The 22020-nt window shown below is 37.5% G+C and overlaps 1 protein-coding gene across 10 annotated transcripts in view; it reads left to right on the plus strand.

Moving 5' to 3' along the window:
* The window catches only part of phldb1a (pleckstrin homology-like domain, family B, member 1a), a 45354-nt gene that overhangs the window by 18318 nt on the left and 5016 nt on the right, over nt 1–22020 (plus strand). For 2 of the 10 annotated variants that reach the window (XM_059550745.1, XM_059550749.1), the window contains 16 exons: nt 314–835; nt 944–1533; nt 6432–6668; nt 9313–9450; nt 9765–9902; nt 10815–10943; nt 12398–12553; nt 12679–12771; nt 14333–14419; nt 14870–14989; nt 18500–18619; nt 18927–19085; nt 19326–19469; nt 19762–19857; nt 20464–20533; nt 20672–20914. In XM_059550745.1, the coding sequence (XP_059406728.1) occupies nt 314–835; nt 944–1533; nt 6432–6668; nt 9313–9450; nt 9765–9902; nt 10815–10943; nt 12398–12553; nt 12679–12771; nt 14333–14419; nt 14870–14989; nt 18500–18619; nt 18927–19085; nt 19326–19469; nt 19762–19857; nt 20464–20533; nt 20672–20914 (3042 nt within the window). Of the gene's footprint in view, nt 1–313; nt 1534–6431; nt 6669–9312; nt 9451–9764; nt 9903–10814; nt 10944–12397; nt 12554–12678; nt 12772–14332; nt 14420–14869; nt 14990–18499; nt 18620–18926; nt 19086–19325; nt 19470–19761; nt 19858–20463; nt 20534–20671; nt 20916–22020 lie in introns of all 10 variants that reach the window. The other 8 variants (XM_059550746.1, XM_059550747.1, XM_059550748.1 and 5 more) reach the window with 8 other exon arrangements.

The raw sequence follows: 22020 nt of genomic DNA on the forward strand, positions 1-22020 counted from the left end.
AATCTCCAGCACATGCTTTCAGATGGAACAGCATTTACTACACAGAGCTATGCAATATTATTATGAATTATGAACGCGATATTACGTAGGTGTCAGTGAACTATGCCTCTGTGTTTTAAATGCCACTCCATCTTAAAGCACATGCTGGAGATTTGCTACTAATCACAGAACCAGCTTTACTGACGAGATGTGCATGAAAATCGCATTCGATTATTTGCCTGGAACCTACCTGGAACATATGTTGTATAAGTCTGCTACATTTGAAATCTAATCAAATTTAGGATCATCAAGGGATGTTGTTTATTCTCCACAGAAACCCATGGGCAGCTCAATGGAAACCACCTTGCTTTGCAAGAGCGACCTCGTCCTGGACAAGGCACTCTTGTGCGCTCTATTGACAAGGATCTTCATGACATTATGAATTCTCTGACTATGGATGAAGGCCAGACTTACTCATCTGAGCAATGTAAAAATGCCCGCCACCCCATTCCAAAGTCTGCTCAACGGGAGCTCATGCTCAACGGGAGTGGCCACAGTCTTGTTTCCCATCCAGCTAGTCCTGGTACTTTGTCTGTAAGCTCCAGCTATGAAAATACCAGTCCTCCTTTCTCCCCCCTCTCCACCCCTTCTGTGGTTAGCAGTACAGGGTCTTGTTCGAACTCCACTAATACCCGTTCCACCAGCTACACCCATATTGTCCAGGCCCCAGTGCCACAGCCACGCACTTTTGCATCCAAAGGCAGCAGTTCCAATGGAGGGCTAAAGGATCAAGAAAGTTCCAGGCTTCAAAAAGCCTTAACTGAAACCCCCTCAAGTCCAGTGACGAACCGCAGAGGTGAGAGTCCATATCTGGCCCATGGTTCCTCTTCTGGGTCTGTCTCATTTGCATCTGGAGTTTTAGGCAGACAGGTCAATGCTAGACTCATCTCTTTGTCCTCAACAGGATCTTCTAGCCCTAGATCCAGTGTTGGCTCATCAGTCCAAGAGACTTCTTCCAGTCTTCAGTCCCATTCACGTGCACTCCTTCCTCCAGACAGTCCCCAGTCATCCCGTCGTAGTGTAGAACCATCCAGCATGCGTGAACTTCCTCCTCTCAGCCCGTCCACAGCACGCAGAGGTGTCCTTGGGGTACCAGTTCTCCCTGGAGCTCTGCCCGGCATTCCTTCGACCTCTCGTGGCCGGACTGTACCAGAGAGTCCTTGTCTTCAACGAAGAGCCACAGCTGAGGAAGAAGTAGGAAATACGAAACTGCATGCCAGAAGTCCATCTCCTGTATCTGCTCTTTTGAAGGACCAGTCGTGCGGTAAGCAGAAGGGGGGTCTCACCCCAGCTCTTGGCTCTCAGGCAGGTGTCTCTCCCCTCACTAGTCCCCGTAACCAGAGAAAGAACTCCAGGGAGCCTCGGCAGGTTCAGCCGCGCACACGGGAACGTAAGAACAGCATTTCAGAGGTCAGCGACAAAGAGGAAGACCTTCTGGAGTACCATCGCTGGCAAAGAGAAGAAAGGATGCGTGAGCAGGAAATGGAGAGGCTGGTATGTCTGATCATGTGTATATTTACAGTATTTATAAAAGGTTTGGACACACTAACTCATTAAGTACTAGTTTTACCATTAAACTATGAAATAATAAAATTGAGGTAAAATACCATTTAAAAGTGTGGGGTCAGGAATTTTTTAAAAATAAATTAATACATTTATTTAGGAAGAATGCATTTAATTGATCAAATGTGACAATGAAGACATTTATCATTTATAATGATACAAAAGATTTCTATTTCAAATTGATGTTTTTCTGAACTTCCCATTCATCACAGAATCCAGAAAAAAATGCATTATGGTTTACACAAAAATATTAATACTGAAGTAATGACTTCTGATTCCTGCCATTACAGGAATTAATTGCATTTAAAAATTATATGAAAATGAAAAAGTTATTTAAAATGGTAATAACACTTGACAATAACACTGTTATACTTATTTTGATCAATTAATTGGTTATATACTGTAGGTTATTCCATGTTAAATCAAAATTATATTTTGCCATTTTATTTGAAGGTTTTTGCATTTTTTCTGTTAAAACTCACACATTTAAATATAAGTTTTGTAAATTATTTATCTTCAAATTAATTTAAATCATTTAAGCAAAAGTCAAAAGATCAAAAGTTTAAGATCATGAGACATAAATTGAGTCCATTGTGTCCAAATACTTAACTTGTTTTATATTAGAAGAATATGATTCAGAGGCCCAAATGCTGATGTAGGCTATGCTGAAGTGTTTTTTTACTTTTCAAATTTAATCTAAATATGAGTTCTGGTACTAATAAAGTCATAACTTGTCTAAGTGAATGCAGTAGAATGGATATTGGTTGCTGTAGAGGACTGATGAGAGTATTTGTTGATGAGGCTTAGAGTGTCATTGGCTTTTGGAGTGGACTTAGAAGTCAGTGGGTGGAGTCTGTGTTTTTGTTTTTTGTTTTTTTTGGTAAAGACATAGAGCAGTCAGGAATAACACGTGATTTAAGGAATTTTAAATGCTCATGTGCAGAACGTGTGGCTGCCCAGAGACTATATTTACCCGACACAATCTCAGTGCTTTGAGCTGCCCTCCTCCTCATATGCACACACATACTGTCCTCCTTTAACAGTCTAAACTTCCGTCTCCACCATAGGCCCCTAAATTAACCACACATAGACCTCATCTCTCATTTAAACCTATTAAAAACCCCAGACGCTCCATGGGTGCATCTCAAATTCCCACATGGAATTGCCATTCATCATCTTTGTTCCTCGCCACCTTATTTATCCTTGAAATTTTATAAATCTTCAGTGCCTCTAACCAACTCTTTAATGGCATTTTTATGATGAAGTACTGTAACCTTTCTTAAAAATACAATACTCACATAATTATAATTATATAATTAATTATATGTGGCAGCGACAGTTCTTGTTATTCCCTCGAGAAAAACTATTTTAGGACATTTACTATGAGACTGATCTGAATTAATACAGGGTAAGAAGTCGTTTTCCATACTAAGTCTCCGGTCAGCGTTTCGAGACAATGGCAGGAACATTAGGTGTATTATGAACATGCTTTCACTCTGTTTGGGTTAAACTTTGTCCTGTGGTCTCTGGTCTGTCTGGCACTGTTGTCATGGTTACAGCACAGCTCTGTCCAATAGTGTGGCAACTTGCTAGTTTTTGTCCAAAAGGAGCTGAATGCTCTTTTTTTTTAGCTGCTCTCAGGTTAATATCACCTTTTGAAAGGACTTGTGCCACATTTAAGCACAGCTGAGCTGTAATTAGTGCTAATCTGCATGCACAACATGCACAGACATTGATTGCTAGCTTCAAAAATGGAGATTTCAGAGGTGTGACCTCACAGCATGCTAGTGTTAAGACGTATGATCACACATTTTGAGATTACAGATGGAGCAGAAGTTAAATACGCTGTGATTTCAACTGGTGCTTAACCAGTAAAGCATTTAAGAGAAAAAAAAACAAGGCAAGAAGTGAATTACAAGAGAAAAAGCATAAGGCATCTGATCTTTTCATTTAAGCCTGACGAGAGATAATATTGCTTGTGGGGTAATGCCATACAGTATGTACTCTTAAATCCCCTCACGTGTCTGTGTTTACTCCGTTCTAGGTCATGGCCCAGTTGGCTTGAAAATATTTCTTCTGTTCTGCTGTAGTATTTATGTGCTCCGCCTACCTTTTATCTCTCTTACACACACAGTCACACATACATTTTCTAGACCGCTGTATCCTTAACAACAGTGGTTCCCAGCTGGTGTCCTTTAGGAACCAGATATTACATTTAAAATTAAGTGTAAACCCAGCACTTACTTAGCAAAGGTATTGAAAATGGTATTCAAAATTTAGGGTTTGAAAGTCTCTTATGCTCACCAAGACTGCATTTAATACTAATAGTAATACTGTGAAAAGTTATTACTATTTAAAATAACCATTTTCTATTGTGATTTATTTTAAAATGTAATTTATTCCTGTCATGGCAATGCTAAATTTTCTGCATTATTCTAGTCCTCAGGTTAACAATCTTTTATAAATCAGTCTGATACTGTTCAAGAGTAGACTACTGCTCTAAGAAAAAAATTCTTATCATTATCAATGTTGAAAAAAAGCAGTGCTGCTTATTTTATGCAATTTCTTCAGGATTCTTTGATGTATAGAACATTAAAAAAAAAACATAATTTATTTGAAATTTCAATCTTTTATAGCATTACAAATCTTTTTTTACCTTCACTTTTGATCAGTTTGATGTCTTTATACTAAATAAAAGTATACATTTATTTTCTTGGCCCAAACTTTTGAACATTTTATGTGTTAATATTATCGCGAACTTTTTTTTTCACAGGATGATTAGGACAAATACAATTACACAAGCATGAACAATAACAGAAAAGTATGATTTAAAAAATATATAAATAAAAAATTCAGCCTAACACATGGAACAAATATTTGGCCTAATCATTTTTATGAACCAGATCATCAAGTGACAAATTTAATTGGACACATAGACTTTGATGTCAGTGAGTATTAGAGAGTATTTTCATTTTCCCTTTTAAACCTCAGTTCAATGTGGCTAATTGCATTTATTATTTTAGGGTCACGATGCTCAAGTAGAGAACTTGTTTTGCACCACACACGAACACAAAGACGAATCTTTGTCTTCAAAGTATATCTAGATGTGTCTCTTCTGGCTCACTGAAGATTTGGAGGTCATTTTGCCTTTTGTTCCTGTCTTGTGTTTGTGGAATCTAGAGAACTAGAGCATTTCATACTATAAACCACATGAGGGCGATATGGCACAAAATTTTGAATGAGAGATTCGTTTTCATTTTTCTTTGTTTACCAGATTTAAAACATCTAAAAATCAGCCTTAGCAATAAACACACTTTGTTTTCCATTGTGATTAATGAATACTTGAAATACAGAAGTTTTAGGTAAGGTTAATAATGTGTTTAAGTCCCTTTTCTCCCTCTTCACATAAGTCATATTTACATTTATGCATTTAGCAGACACTTTTATCCAAAGCGAATTACAATGCATTCAGGCTAACATTTTTTACCTAACATGTGCTCCCTGGGAATCGAACCCACAACCCTGCGCTGCTAAAGCAATGCTCTACCACTTGAGCCACAGGAACTACAGATAAACAAAAAATTTATAATTGACTTTGTTTATGGAAGAGTGAGTAATAAAGACAAAATGTTAGAAAGACTCCAATTTTTTTATCTGTTATTTAATTAACACAAAAATCCACACAGCAAATTCTAGCTTACACTTAAGTAGATTTTCAGGCTCCTAAGAATGAAGTAAATTCACCATTTTGGCTGCTGTGCCCAAAAAGAAAACAGTCGTGTCATAAAGTAGCATCTGCACACAGAGGTTTAGCGCACTGTGCTTTGTGTTGGTCTGTGTTGTGGCATCTTCAGCATGCATACTAGCTGAGCTGACACCCTTTTGTTGGAGAAGAATGCTGTTGCTACGTTACCCATCAGTTAGCGTTTACTTGTTCCAGTGCTCTGTCTGCACTCTCCTGACAGGGGAGACCTCGTTAAAAGGGAAGAGCATATGTTTCGAGACATTTTATTGGCTGGTCTGGTGAAATAATGGCTCTGTGATAAAGACTTTACAGCACTGAACACCTAGTGCACTAAACTCAGTATTTTGTAGTTAATAAAATACTGTATTCGTCTCGTACTCTGTTGAGTCTCAGGCCTGTCCTATTGTTAATTATATTTGTATAAATAATCCCCTACTTCATCAAAATCGAATCTGATTAGCTGAAATGGATGGCTGTGCTCTTATGAGAGCACTGTCCCCTGCCATGCTATTTTAGTAATGCCACTGGTGTCATCTAGCCAAGCAGAGATGGGTATTGTCCATGTAAAATATAATGAGCCCCAATGCCCCAAATGCCACTAGTTAGTCCGGCTAGATCTAAGAGAGAACATCAGAACTCTGGCAGCCTGTACGTGTATAGTGTACACACACACACACACACATACGAAATGTAAGTAGAGTGATGGCAGCAGCTGACTATCATAGCCGGGTGAGAGGTCGTTTGAGTGTGCTCAGAGGTTTGGGGTCAGTAACTGGGTTGAAGGAAGGTTTTTGTGAATTTGAAGTCTTTTTCGCAGATTTTCAGGATTATCACTTCTTTAACATATTAGGTACTGAAAGAATCCAGTAGGATTTTAAAGGTCGGCTCACACAGTGTCATAAGTGGAAATCAATATGTTCTGTTGGTGTCAAGTTGCAGTTAATTTAGAAAGTACCAAATTAAGCTCCTAATAGAGCGAGTGAGAGTGTTAACTGTGTGTTTACATTATTTCAGAGCGTTGCATGAGTTTTTGTGATGTGTGCACAGCTGAAACCTTTTTTTTTGTGTGTGTGTTTGTTTATAGGAGAGACAGAGACTTGAGACCATCCTGAATTTGTGTGCCGAGTATAATAAGAGTGACCCTCTGGTGGGCGTGGACACAGGGAGGGCGTGTCAATTTCCAGGGATGGAGGAGGTCTCTGTTCGGCGACCCGGCCCTGACCCTGCAAGTGGGTTAGCCCAGAGCTCTCACAGGCAGAGAGAGAGTGAGGAGGAGAACCTGAAAGAGGAGTGTAGCAGCACTGAGAGCCAGCACCAGGAGGTACAACACACACATACTATTGCACACAAACTATTGGAGATACTCCCACTATACAGAGAGAGAAATACAGTAAGCTCCAAAGATCTGAGATCACATTGAGCTTCAAAACCTAATTTAAATACACAGGATTTGGATTTGGATCATTTTTAAACAAAGAAAAACACAAAATGATTAAGAAATATTAAGATTCTGGACCATTTCTAGGTCACTAATCAAATAAGTACATTTGTGACATTGATAATTTGGGAAAGCATGATTATTAGGTTATTAGAGTTCATGCTTTAATAAAAAATTGCACATATTACTGTAAGTTAATAATGTACTGTTTAAAGGGACAGTCCACCAAAAAAAAAAATTAAATTCTGTCATTATTTATTCAATTAATGTTTCTCCAAATCTGTATGACTTTCATTCTGTGGAACATAATAAAAGATATTTTAAATGTTTGTAATCAAGCAGTTTCAGTTCATATACAATAAACAACATGAGAAAATGAAAACAGAATTTTCATTTCTGGGTAAACTGTTTATTGGTTTAACAAGTGCAGATTCAAGATATAGATGTTGTTGCTGAATTTTTTAAAGATCTTTTTTATTTTATCTTATTTTTATTTATTTTTATGTCTGTAAAATCTATCATAATATTTGTTTTATAGTTGTTTAATAATACTATTAATGTTAACATCATTTAGTCACTCGATACATTATTTGTACATCAACTTTAGTTTACAGTTATCTAAATCAGAAAATGCAAGAAAAACACATTTACACAAAATTGTGAAACTGTTACACTTTACTTGATGCCACTATGTATAATGCATTATAAGTATTAATAATTTATACTGTAATGAATTATATATATTTTCATAAGTAGTTGTAAGCAAATTATTATGGGGGAATTATAATACTTGCAGATTCCTTGTTACATCTGAAATACAAAAAAATGCCAACTTTTCTTTCATTAATTTCACTCAAATTGTAACACTAATAATATAATTTACCATTAAAATGTGTATCAAAATGCAAAATAGTGGTCTCAGAATTTTGGAAAACACCAAAACTGATTGAATGAGCACACAAACATATTTGCACACACATTATGGTGTATGGGAACATGCAAGGTTTGGCTAAAACACTCAAAGGTGTACTTGTAGAAGTTGTACTGTAAGTGGAAAAGTAAACATACATTTAACTCTTGTGGTCTGCTGGTAGTCCCTTTTGAATCCACCTACTTTTTCATATTTCTTCTGCTCTGTCTGTAAACACCAGTGATGCGCGGGTCAATGTATTAATAACCCGCACCCGACCAACGTTTTCAACTATCCTGCCCGCAACTCGGACCGCAAAAAAATAAAAATATAATATTGTACCCGACCCACTTCCTGACCCGCATTTTTAAAAAGCAGTAAATGCTCATCGTAGCGTCATTAGGCCATAGAAAAGTAGGCAAAACTAACTAGGCCAAAAAAAACAAAAAAAAAAAAAAAAACAACAATAAAACTTAATATATTCTAATTTTGTCAAGAATTATAAAAAATCATCAGTAAGCTCATAATTTGTACTAAAATAGTCTAGTCTGGCTATGTCTATTTGTATGTTTCTGCAAGGTCAGCAGACATTGAGGCTCGGGTTTGTTCAGATCAGAGCTCGTGAGCGGAGAGCGCATTTCTGAATATCCCGATCCGCTCGCTCATTCCGTGGGGTCTCGCTCAACCCAGAATGGCCTGCTTGTTCGAAAATATGCAAGGAGTCATTTAATTGTTTAGTAATAAACTGGTGTTTTCTGTGTTGCTGCAAAGATGAAGTTGACAATGCAGACTCGCCATGAACGCCAGAGAGAAATGCACAATTCATATGTATTACATCATCAGAGAGTAACCCATTTATTTTGGTTTGAATATTTTCGTTTAAAAGAAGACATTTCAAGCTTTCTGTAATATATATCCTATATTTCTCCAACCTGTGAGGCACACGCTGAGTTTAGTTCACATGCAATGCAAGTGATCCTGCCGGCGCCTTATTACATTGTCTGCTAGGCTATATATTTGCTTCTTATTTATTAATACGGGCAATTGATTGATAAAACATTGATCAAAATTAAGATACAATTTATACAAAACGAAAATCTTTTAAAAAGAGTTTTGTATAAAACAAAACTTAATGAAGTCGTCAAAATTATGTTTTACCAAAAACAGCGACGTTGCTCCACATGCAGTCTTCTTTGCCGCCTCCATCTCTACCTGCAGACTGAGCTCGTTCGTCATCTTCATGCCAGTTATTCAGCCAATAAAGTGTAGGCCTATGTATTTCAAAAATGTGTCTAGTACTATATAAATTACAATGGTTTAATTGGCATTTTGTATTTCAAACGACCTGACCGACCGCAACCCGAATATCATTAAAAATATTTTTGAATGACTCGTAACCGCGGGTGACCGCAGGCACCCGCTCATTTTGGATCAACCCACGCATCACTGGTAAACACACAGCTTTCTCAGCCTTTCTCTCTCCCTTTCTTTAGAAAAAAATGGTATTCGTTCACTGTTAGAATACCAGGTAGAGTTTATTTGTTGTAACCATTGTCTGAGTGGCCTCACCACACACAAACATGCAGCACAAGTTGTAATTGACAAATGCTTTCTCAGCATGAAGATTCTTCAGTGCTTGGGCAGCAGGAGAGAGCTTATCTGGAGGAAGAGCGGCTCAGGGTTATGGCTCGAGTGGACGAACTGAAGACTCGTGTCACTGACATGGAACAGCAGATTCAGGAGTCTAGACAAGAGGTTAGACTGAATCTTACACCTACTGTACAGTCCATAGTCTGTGTGAGGTTTCTACAAAGTGAACATAACTTCCTTCAGTTCCATCAAAACTGCGTGAGAGTGAGAGATTTAGATTTTCACATAAGAACTTGTAAAATCTGTTCATCTGCATCAGTGCATCACCATCTGCCATGCATAGAAACATCTTTGGTGTTGCATATTAAAATCGATGTGAATACAGGATTGTGCCTGATCAGCAGATCTGCCCTATTCATGAAACAGAACTGTAACATATGGAAGTGAACAGACTGTTGAATGTGTCGTTTTATTGGCAGGCAGAGATGGAGAGGGCATTACTGCAGGGGGAACGGAGGGCGGAGCTTGATCAAGTGGAGGCAGAGCTGGAGATCATCAATCAACTTCAGCTGAAACTGAATGAAGTGGAAAATTCAACTCAGAGGGAGAAAGAGAAGGTACCAACAACAAACACAAGCTATGAAGCATGCTTCCCTGTTTCCTGTTTGTTTTTCCTGACAAGTTTTGTGGCTCTGTTTTTACTACCATGCTAATTTCTAACAGCCTGACATCTAACTCTTCATTAATCTAAATGACACTGACTACACTACATGTAGTTTGAATGGACATTTTTTGATCAGTCTTTCGATAAAACTCAATTTATTTATTTTTTTACAATTTTCACCTTATTTTTAATGAAAGAGTGGGTGTGGCCATTTGGAACTTAAATGTACAAGGCTTCTGGCGTTATCCTCATCCGGTTATTTTACCTATACAAAAACAGCCGTTATGCTGCTTGATATCGCAAACTTGTATTTGTTTTTATATAATTTTAATGCATTATCGTAATCATAAACACACTGGTTTGTCTTATAAGTAGTTTAACCGTTTACAAATGGATTGTAAATCTTGCACATTCACAATAAATCGCAAATAAATCTCTGTTCTAGATAGCAATATAAAGATGAGTCAGTGTAATGTATTTATAATAAAAAAAATTATATATAAGTAAATTCACAAATCAACAAAAGTGTGAAAATGTGTGCAAATGTCATAAAGGCAACAGATATCGCAAAACAGTCAATCCTGAGGCTAAATGAAGATATTTAGAAATAATACAACATTATTTATGAATAGATGTATTGAGTGGAATGGAGTTCTGTATAAATATTTATTCTGCTCAGATTTAGTCTGCGGCAATATGGGCTCTGATTGCCATGGCAACCCCATATTTAAATCTCTGTTTTAACACAGCATGGTGACTTTATCTAAGCAGTTTCCTGTTTGTTTTCTCCCCTCTCCACCATTACTGGCTCGCCGCGTGTGTATTTGACCAGTGTGTATGTTACGTGTGTGTAATGTTTTTGTAGGAGAGAGCAAAAGTCTCAGCTGAGCGGGATGTCCTGGCCAGGCTGAGGGATTCGTACAGTGAGCTGAAGGGCCAGCTTCATAATTGCCCCGAATCACTGAGGGAGCACTTACAGGAACAGCTGACCAGGGTCAGTGTGTGCTTTGAGACTGCCCGAGAGAGTCACAATGAATATCGAATGTATACAACCACTTCACTTCAGAGAGAAGCAGGAGAAAAGAAAGAAAACAGTAGGATTGTCAGTAGATTCAAATAACTATTAGCGATTGATCCCCTGATTAATTATTTTTTTTATTAGTTCACGTAATTAGTGTTGAATTTTCAATTTGCCTTTTTTATTTTAAAATTTTGCATCCAGTGTTTACAGTAGCATAAATGAGACCTCTGCTACTGGATTATTGTGTATGTATGAAACAGAGATGCTTGTGGTGGTTCGCTTATTCTAGCCAGTATTTAAAAATAAGCCAGAACACCATAAAACAGTTATACTTTCAAATAGACAGTCAAATAAATAAAACTGAATGCACCAATATTATAATTTGGACTCATACCACAAACTGATATTACAGTTATTTGTCTAAATAAATTAGAAATAAGTTTCAAGTTGTTTTAAATGCTCAGTTAATTTATATATTTAAACTAATATTTAAATATGTATTCACAGTATGGAAATGGATATTTTAAATTACATGTACTAAAATATTAAATGATGTGTTAGGAAGGGTAATCCAAATATAAAGGAAATTAACACGTGGAAATTGAATATCAATATCTATATATAAAAAAATCTCTAATGTTGTGCAAAAACATAAATGATACTAATATATTGTCCTTCTTTAAATAAAAGCAAAGCAAATAGCAAACAATCTATTAATAAGACATTAACAAAGAAGACTGATGTATTTACTCTTATTTAATCACATTTGTACACAAGATACACTATGAAAATAACTATTGGAGTATATCACCTTTCAGTATCACTAGCAATTAATGGGTAAAACACATGACATGATACAACAGCCTTAACTGGGCAGCTTGTTAGAAACTGGATCTGTACAAGCTGCACAAATATCCTATGGCTGTGTGTGTTGGCTGTGTGTCTGCACTCCCTCTCGAGCCACAATATGCTCATGGCAATAAAGGGTTTACACATTCACTGAACAACCATGATCATTATGATGCACCTCTGCTCTTAGGCAAAGAAAATGCATGGAATTCATTTATTTGTATGCCTGCCTTTCGCTTTCCAATCTTGCTTAAGTGCTTTTTTTTTTACTAAATCTCCTCACTAATTCACTGATATGGTAATGAACTGAGCGAATCCTCTCATTGTTTTGTATCTTTGTACACTTTATAACCAATAAGCACCAAACAAAGGATGTGTATGAAATGTTTTTTCAGGAAATGCATTGAAAAAAATAAAAGGTTGTTCCATACAGCAAACATTGTTTGGCAGACAGAGTGATCTTCTTCGGCATGTCATTGAGGAACATTTGTCTGTCTGCTTGTTTGTTTCCCCCATCTGTTCGTCTGCCTCTGTCTTTCCCTCTCTGTCTCTGTCCATCTGTGCGTGTGTGTCTGTAGAAGGTGGAGGCACTGGAGTCGGCCACTAAGCGCTTTGAGGATTTGGAGTTCCGCCAGTTGGAGCGAGAGAGTGGCATAGAAGAGGAGAAGGAGACGGTCAGTAGGCAGCTGTTGCAAGAGAAGGCAGAGTATTTCCGGACTGTGGTCAAAAGGAAGGTAATGACACTCCTCTCAAGACAGTTCTAGGACTCAAAAGTCAGTACTGAGCTGCTGATCCTGTATTAAACTGGAATGACATGCATACCACGGCCTCTATTTAAACATTTCTCTTGGTTATGTAGGAGAAAATGGCAGCTCTGGAGATCCAGGCTAATCAACTTGGAATTCAGTCAGCGCAGGATTGTGAAAGGATGGCCCTACAGATGCTTCAGAAGGTTGAGATTTTTTTTTCATTTAAATTAAACTTAAGAAAGAAAGTCACAAACATCTTGGATAACATGGGAGTTAGCAAATTATCAGGAAATTTTCATTCTTTTGTATGTGAACTGCTCATTTAAGTTCAATTGACATCATTTGTGGCATATTGTTGAAAGCCACAATAAATGTACATATTTTTTATTTACAATTGGTGTCCAAGTTGTTAACATTAAAGTTGGCATTAAATTAATATTCACACTATATAATTTGTAAATATTGTTGTTGATCTTATTGTGAATAATTATCCCATGTAAACATTTCCTTTTTTTATTTTATTTTTTTTACTTTGTAATGTTTAATCAAAATGTCAATCTTCCTGTGAAGTGACAGACTTCTCTCTGGTGACGTGTATATATATGTACACACACACACACTCACTGGCCACTTTATTAGGTACACCTTGCTAGTACCGGATTGGACCCCCTTTTACCTTCAGAACTGCCTTAATTCTTTGTGGCATAGATTCAACAAGATGTTGGAAACATTCTTCAGAGATTTTGGTCCATATTGACATGATAGCATCATGCATTTGCTACAGATTTGTTGGCTGCACATCCATGATGCGAATCTCCTGTTCCACCACATCTCAAAGCTGCTCTATTGGATTGAGATCTGGTGACTGTGGAGGCCATTTGAGTAAAGTGAACTCATTGTCATGTTCAAGAAACCAGTCTAAGATGATTTGAGCTTTGTGACATGATGCATTACTCTGCTGGAAGTAGCCATCAGAAGATGGGTACACTGTAGTCATAAAAGGATGGACAGCAACAATACTCAGGTAAGCTGTGGTGTTTAAATGACGCTCAGTTGGTACTAAGGGGCCTAAAGTGTTTCAAGAAAATATCCCCCACACCATTACACCACCACCGCCAGCCTGAACCATTGAGACAAGGCAGGATGGATCCATGCTTTCATGTTCTTTACGCCAAATTCTGACCCTACCATCTGAATGTTGCAACAGAAATCGAGACTCATCAGACCAGCAACGTTTTTCCAATCTTCTATTGTCCAATTTTGGTGAGCCTGTGCAAATTGTATCCTCCGTTTCCTGTTCTTAGCTGACAGGAGTGTCACCCGGTGTGGTCTTCTGCTCCTGTAGCCCATCTGCTTCAGGGTTCAATGTGTTGTGTGTTCAGATGGTATTCTGCATACCTTGGTTGTAACGAGAGGTTATTTGAGTGACTGTTGCCTTTCTGTCATCTCTAACCAGTCTGCCCATTCTCTTCTGACCTCTGACATCAACAAGGATCACTGGATATTTTCTCTTTTTCGGACCATTCTCTATAAACCCTAGAGATGGTTGTGTGTGAAAATCACAGTAGATCAGCAGTTTTTGAAATACAGCCCGCCTGGTACCAACAACCATTCCATGTTCAAAGTCACTTAAATCCCCTTTCTTCCCCATTCTGTTGCTCGGTTTGAACTTCAGCAAGTTGTCTTGGGGTATTCCTTTAATAGGGATATTCCTGGGATATTCCTTTAATGGTAAATTTGACTTTGTATACTTTTCTCTTTAAGGAAAAGGAGAGACTGTCTGCCCTGGAGAAGAGATACCAGAGCCTGACCGGTGGAAAGACTTCCTCCAAGCCTGCCAACTCTAAGGAGGTAAGAGCATTCAACAGCCATGACTTGAATTCACCAAATGGTAATTGACATGTTTTTGGTTGGCAAACAAACTACTTTGTATAAGCTGGTAAACAGAAGCCTTGTGATCTAAACTCGTAGAATCATTATAAATCGTGATATATCTGTGCTATTTCTCAGTATTTAGTGCATTAGTTTGAAATAAACGTATCATTGTGTACATCCTGATGGTGGTGGTGTCCGTGGGGATATACTCGTCTCCCGCTTAGCAGTGATGAGCACGTTTTTTCTGGTTTATCACCATCGGCGATAAGCTTCATGTCGATGCCTCTTTGATCAGACATAAAATATGTAGAGGGAGTCTGAAGAAGTTTGATAAGACAAAAAATGGTATAAAAATGTTCTTTGGCATGGTTTGTGCAACACTGTCTGTTCAGTGCTGTCTGACTTTGGTGTTTATATTCAAAACAGGAAGTGCTTTACATCAGTGAACCTGACCTTTTAAATGAACTCCCAACCCAGAATTCTCTGCTCCCCTCATCATGTTTTCAAAGATCTACCCCTCAGATATATTCTAACAGGCCACAGGAGGTAAAAGCATGATCCCAGGACAGCTGTGAGGGATTTACAAACTAACAATACCATTATGTCATTTGCACTTATGCGCTTGTGCAGTTTAGTCATTTCACCCTTCATAAGGAACATGTGTCTGTGTGGCTGATGAGTAGAGATGGGAATTGTAAAGAATTTAATGATAATGGTTCCTTAATGGTTCCACTAATGATTTTGTTAGTACTAAAAGATATGCAATTTCATTATCAAGTGATAAGATGGTTTCAGTAACAACCACTGTACTGAACAAATTTCATTCATTTATTTTTATGGAATACTACAGACAAAACGCACAGTCATATGAATAACCAGTCAGTCACTACACTGATTTGTAATGTGCTAGACTTCATTCAAATTAATGACTTGGAGTCCAATATTTGGCGCTTTCAAATAAGTAGTAGTGATGTGCGATAATTGAATAAATATTGCAGTAAATGTATTCCACCCACATGCATGTGTAAGAACCATCTGTGAAACATAATGACTTATGTATATATATATATATATATATATATATATATATATATATATAAGATGCTGGTCATATAATTAGAATATCATAAAAAAGTTTATTTATTTTACCAATTCCATTCAAAAAGGGAAACTTGTATATTATATTCATTCATTACACACAGACTGATATATTTCAAATGTTTATTTCTTTTAATTTTGATGATTATAACTGACAACTAAGGAAAATCCCAAATTCAGTATCTCAGAAAATTAGAATATAACTTAAGACCAATACAAAGAAAGGATTTTTAGAAATCTTGGCCAACTTAAAAGTATGAAAATGAAAAGTATGAGCATGTACAGCACTCAATACTTAGTTGGGGCTCCTTTTGCCTGAATTACTGCAGCAATGCAGCATGGCATGGAGTCGATCAGTCTGTGGGACTGCTCAGGTGTTATGAGAGCCCAGGATGCTATGATAGTGGCCTTCAGCTCTTCTGCATTCTGGGGACTGGCCATTTAAAGGCTTTGCAGGTGTTTTGAGTTAATAAGCTGATTAAAGTGTGGCACCAGGTGTCTTTGATATTGAACCTTTTCACAATATTCAAATTTTCTGAGATACTGAATTTGGTTTTTTCCTTAGTTGTCAGTTATAATCATCAAAATTAAAAAGAAATACAAATTTGAAATATATCAGTCTGTGTGTAATGAATGAATATAATATACAAGTCTCACTTTTTGAATGGAATTAGTGAAATAAATCAATTTTTGATGATATTCTAATTATATGACCAGCACCTGTATGTATGTATGTGTGTGTGTATATATATATATATATATATATTAGTGGTGGGCATAGATAAATTTTTTAATCTATATTAATCTCACTTTAATCTTGAAATTAATCTACATTAATCTAGATTAAAATGGCTCATTCGAATTCTGCCGACGGCATTCAGAATATGTGTGTTACCCAAATAAAATTGACAAACAGTAAGTCTTTGAGAAGGGGTTCATCAAGCTAGGTGGTGCATTAGAAAAGGGGCTCATCTCCTGTTTCCAAAATGCATCACAAAGTGCTTGAAAAAGCTGTAAACTAATTCCACATTGCACAAGGTGCAAACAACGTTACGCCTGTTTCACACATACTCCGTCTGCAGTGCGTATGCGTTGCATATTTTTTTATGCACCCCTGTTAACGGATTCCAGGAGCGTTGCGTCTGCAGCAGTGCAGCGATCGTTTACGTCCCGAATAGCGAACTGCAAACGCGTCCTGTGTGAAAGCACATCGAGTCCGTGCTGCACCACATACGTAACGCACACGGACTGCATACGCACTGCAGACGGAGTATGTGTGAAACAGGCGTGAGCAGGGCCGTAGCTGGGGTCAGCGGGTCAGAAATTGTTTATTTTTATTTATTTGTGTTATTTACACAATGTTTAAGTTTTTTTCAAGTTTGTAGGTGTCAAGGTACAGAACCCAAATAATTAAATGTAAAGTAGCACTGGATAGTCTTCAATGTAAAAATGAAATATACAATCAAACCTACATTTATTCAGACACCTTCAACATTTCTCACATTATTACAGTTTTGCTATATATATCAAAAATTATATCTGATGTCTGAAAATATTTTTGTTTTACTGTTAAAACTACAAAGTAATTCAGTCAAGAGCAGTGAGTGATTTTCCTTTTCATTTTCTTGGCTCTCGATCTCTCTCGTGCGCACCGAACACAGCGCGCGAGTAACCAGCTACTCTGTTCAGCTTTTCCGCATCTTGTTTTTGGATGCTTTAATGTTTCAATCGACAAGCGGTAAGGCTTAAAAACACGTGAAAAAGATAAGCTTTCGTGACGATGCGCAGCAGTGGCCCGTCAACTGTCCTGAGCATCTTTTTAGGCTGGCCTCAGCCAGTCGGTTATATAAAATATCAAGGTGAAAGTCATCATAGCTTGCTTAGTATAGACCCAGCTCCCAACCCAACTTTGAGAATAGATTAACGGCGATATTTTTTTTACCGCCCGATAAGAGTCTCACGTTAATGCAGCACGTTAACGCCGATAACGGCCCACCACTAATATATATATATATATATATATATATATATAAAACCCACTCTAAATAGGAATCATTTTTTGGTTCCCAACCCTACTGATGTGTATAAATATTATAACACATTACCAACAGTTTGGGGTCTGTAAGATTATTTTAATGTTTTTGAAAGAAGTCTTTTGTGCTCAAGGTTCTGCATTTATTGTTCAAAGATACAGTATGAATATACAATAATAGAAATATTGTTAAATATTATTATAATTCAAAATAACAATTTCTCCCTTTTTAGTGTCGCATTATCTTTTAGAAATATTACAAATATGCTAATTTGGTTCTCAAATTTCTTATCAATGTTGCAATGTTGTTCAAAAGAACAGCATTTATTTGAAATTTACATTTTTGTAGTATTGTAAATGTCTTGACTGCCACTTTAAATAAATGTAAGGCATCCTTGCTGAATAAAAGTTAATATCTTTCTTTCTTTCAATTAATCATTAAGATAAATAAAAACTGACCTTAAACTTTTGGTAGTGTAAACACGTGTTGTGTAGTGTCAAGACCTGGAATGCTTGCAGACGTTTCTTGAGTTGAAGGGTATTTGTGAATTTTTTTTTTTTAGCATTCATCAATTGAACTATTACAAACAGGTTTTCATTTTGTGTGAGACTTTAATATGCACATTGTGAGTGTTGTTTGCCTTAATCTAGCATGTCGTCTGTTATGTTCAGGCCATTTATGAATGGTATGGTCACATATCATGGGACTGTGATATGGTGGACATTGACATTCTGTGTCACACATGCTGTATATGTGTACACTGGAGATGTTGAAGTGCGTGCCATGTTTGTAATGTGTTGGGCACAAGCATGCCTTTTCCAGTGGGTGCATGAAGATTTCTGGTGCAGTTCTTCTAGTGTCATTTGAGATATGAACTGATATCCTTTGTGGATGTGTGTATGGATGGATGAATGTGTATGCTCAGGAGTACCTCAGACTCTCTGATGTATATAAGATGTATGGGAACGGATGTATCCCCGCCCAGACTGCCTTCCCTAATGCTCTTTGTCTACCGCTGGCTGTAACATCAGACACACCTCGTGAGGTATGACTCCTCCACTCACTCTTTCATCCATGACAGAACCTTTTTCTTTGCCTCACCACCTCCTGTTTCCCTTTCCAATGCCATTTATTCCTAGTTTGTGACTTTTTTTTATGATGCTGTCAGAATAACCCCCTGGCTGTCTTCTCTTGGAACTCTTATTTTTCATTTCTTCCTGTCTCTTTCTCTTTCCAGCTGTCTTTGTCGTTGTTATATCTTCTGCCTTTGCTATGCCAGCTTAATGCTTTCGTATACCTAAAGTGCCCTCATTACATTTTGTGTTGGTGTGTGATGGTTTGATTGTATAAAGGAGTATGTGACAGTCAGTCAGTTAAACCAGCTGTTCGGGATGCCCAAAGTTGACCCCTCCCCCACATCTCCAGTCCAATCATTCCAAGCTATTGTCGCTGACCCTGTCAACTCCAGCCACACATACCAGTGTGGCTCCTCCCAGTCACTTCCTGTTGAGGTGTGTGTTATTTCCTGGTGTTGATGTGTTTGTAGTTATTTACCATAGCTTGTGTCAATCTGGCTTGTTCTTGTGGAAGAGAGAGTTGAATGAAGTAGGATTTCAAGGTTATGTCGTTTTATGAGAGATACTTTTTATTTACGACTCCATACTTTCAATGCATGTATCTCTTCTTTCCTTTCTGTATCAAATTTTCCTCTTTTTCCCATCCATCCTCCCTTTACCTGGACTGCACTTCAGACCCAGCCTGCATGGACTAGGCCCTCAATCCCCAGGCTAGATTCAGAGCGCTGGTACCAGGAGATTATGGCAGCAGGGGAGCCCAGTCATGCCTGTCCTCCCCCTCTGCCAGCTAAGTGTATCTCCTCACGTAAACCTATGCAGGTAAACTTTCTTCATTAATCTGTCTTCTCTTCTGCTTGCATCCTTATCCTTTTTCTGCCCTTAAGTTATATGTCCTTAGTTTACCTTTCGTTTTGAATCTCGTCAGATATAACGGCCAAATTAATTTCAGTACTTTTATGTAAAGTGCTTGAGGTTTGGTCTTTGTTGCCGGGTTTGGTTGCTTTGGTGTGGTCTTCTTCCTTGGTGTGGGGGCAAGTTGCCATAGTTGTCATTTTGGATGGAGAATATGAATAAATGAGGGATGAATAACACTGAGATATTTTGCTGTCAGATCTATAAGCAGGACAGTGAGCTGGGACAGAACAACGGCACCTTTACACCCCCGCCTTCCAGTATGAGCACATCAGGCAGAAACACTCCCACCAAAGTAAGACGGTTTAAACCATAACCTCTGACTGTTGTAAAGAGACCACAATATAAGGTCTGCATTTTTTTAAACAACTTTTAGGGTTAATTCACCCAGAAATTTTAATTCTGTCATCAATTACTCACCATCATATCATTTCAAACCTGTAAGAACTTTGCTCAGCTTCGGAAAACACAAATTGTGATATTTTTGATGAAATCCAAGAGCTTTCTGACCCTGGATGGATGGATATATGGACGGACAGACAGACAGACAGAGAGACAGATAGATAGGGTTTTTACTTCCAGAATCTGACTATTGCACTCTATTATTACTTATTATAGGTATTACTCCTTTATGTTTACCCAATATCAATAGTTTCTATTCACCTTAAAAGTTTAATTTCAGTTGGACTAAAACAATAATTCTTCTTACTTCAGAGACAAAGCTGATGCGTAATGTGTATTTAATCCTTCAAATATTAGGTTGAGCAATGTGTCATGTTCTTAGCCAGACAGATAAAGGCTGTGGTTTGACTACAAAAACCCTCACTGTTGCTCCATTATAACTGTATAAATATCTTCAAATGTGTCACTTTCTATTTATCTCTTCTTTTTTTATCTTCAGAGTCTCCCAGATCTGTCTCCTGCTTATTTGGACTTAGACTCCAAGAGACAATTGGATCTACATGGCAGAGGTAGCCATCACTCATATTAGTTTGTAAATGGTGTGTGTTGAATAATTTAAGTTGCTGCGCCGTATAACATAAAGGTGGTTGTAGAAATACTGTACAGTTCTGTGTTTTTATTGATCATCTCTGGATGTATTTTTCTAGGGCTCTATACTTGTGATGATTCCAGAATCAGGCCTATGGATCCTAAACAGAACCACTGGGGGGCACCACAGGACTCTCACTCCCCTTTCCCACCTTCAGGTGCTCCCATGGTACACCACTCCATTCTACACCACCAAGCACCCCCAGCTGGAGAGTCAGCATATGACACTCTGAGTTTGGAGAGCTCTGACAGTGTGGAGACCAGCGTATCTACTGGCAACAACTCCACCTGTTCACCTGAAAGGTGAGACACAGTTGTCAAGGGAACCCTTGTTCTGCCTCCTTTCCCCTGACAACGGGTCACGCTGCCCAATTTCCCCATAAATGTTTTTTTTTTTATCCTTTTACCAGAATAGTTCCTGGGTTGTTTCCATGACAACACATACATTGACACAAAGAGACGTGCTATTCTTCTCGTCTTCAAAGTTTGGTCTTGTCCCGAGGCAGAACGAGCACAGAATGTCATTTTAAAGTATGTGCTCCTTGGAGCCAGGGAGGCTTCAGGTGTTTCGTCAGATGTTGAAGTCATGAAAAGACATTCTCTTGATGTTGCCCTACTTTTCAGCATCGATAGTCTGGATGAGAATCTTTGACCATGCATTCTTACATTTCTGTTAGATGTTTCAGCAGTTTTAAACTCTTATAACCCTGCCCACCCTCGATCAACCTTTTTCCTTTGAGCTGGTAAAGGAGGCCCATCAAAAAAGCATGTAGGTCCTTACTTAAAAGTGAAGTAGAAAAAAATCACATACTCTTGAACCAGCAGGAAGGAGCATGATGTACATGATTTTGTATTTTTTAACCTGTGGCGAAAACGTGGTTGCCTAGGGCTTAGAAAAGATAAGACAATGCCGAGAGTTGAAAAAAAAAGAAAAGTAAAAAAGCATTTTTAAATCTATCTATCTACTTTATCAAGTGGTATTTAGACATTTTAACAAATGCAATTTTAACCAAACTAACTGTGCTACATTATTGAATGCACACTGCTGTTCAAAAGGGACAGGAAACACTTTTAAATAGTAAAATACCATCTAATAAATGATTTTCTTCTGTACTTTCTGTTTATCAAAAAACCCTGTAACACCGTTTCCACAAAAATGTTAAGCAGCACCGTTTTCAACCCTGATAATAATAAGATGTCTTACTTAAACATGTTGGAAAGAAGGATCATGTGAAAATAACTACTGAATAAATAACATTTGAAAACATATATAAAATAGAAAACAGTTATTTTAAATTATTATATTTCAGGAATCTACTGTTTTTACTTTACTTAAATTACTTTTTGATTAAATAAATGCAGCCTTGGTAAGTATAAGATAATTTTTAAAAACTTAAAAAGCATACCA

The sequence above is a fragment of the Carassius carassius genome, chromosome 5 (genome assembly GCF_963082965.1).
Source record: "Carassius carassius chromosome 5, fCarCar2.1, whole genome shotgun sequence".
NCBI lineage: Eukaryota > Metazoa > Chordata > Actinopteri > Cypriniformes > Cyprinidae > Carassius > Carassius carassius.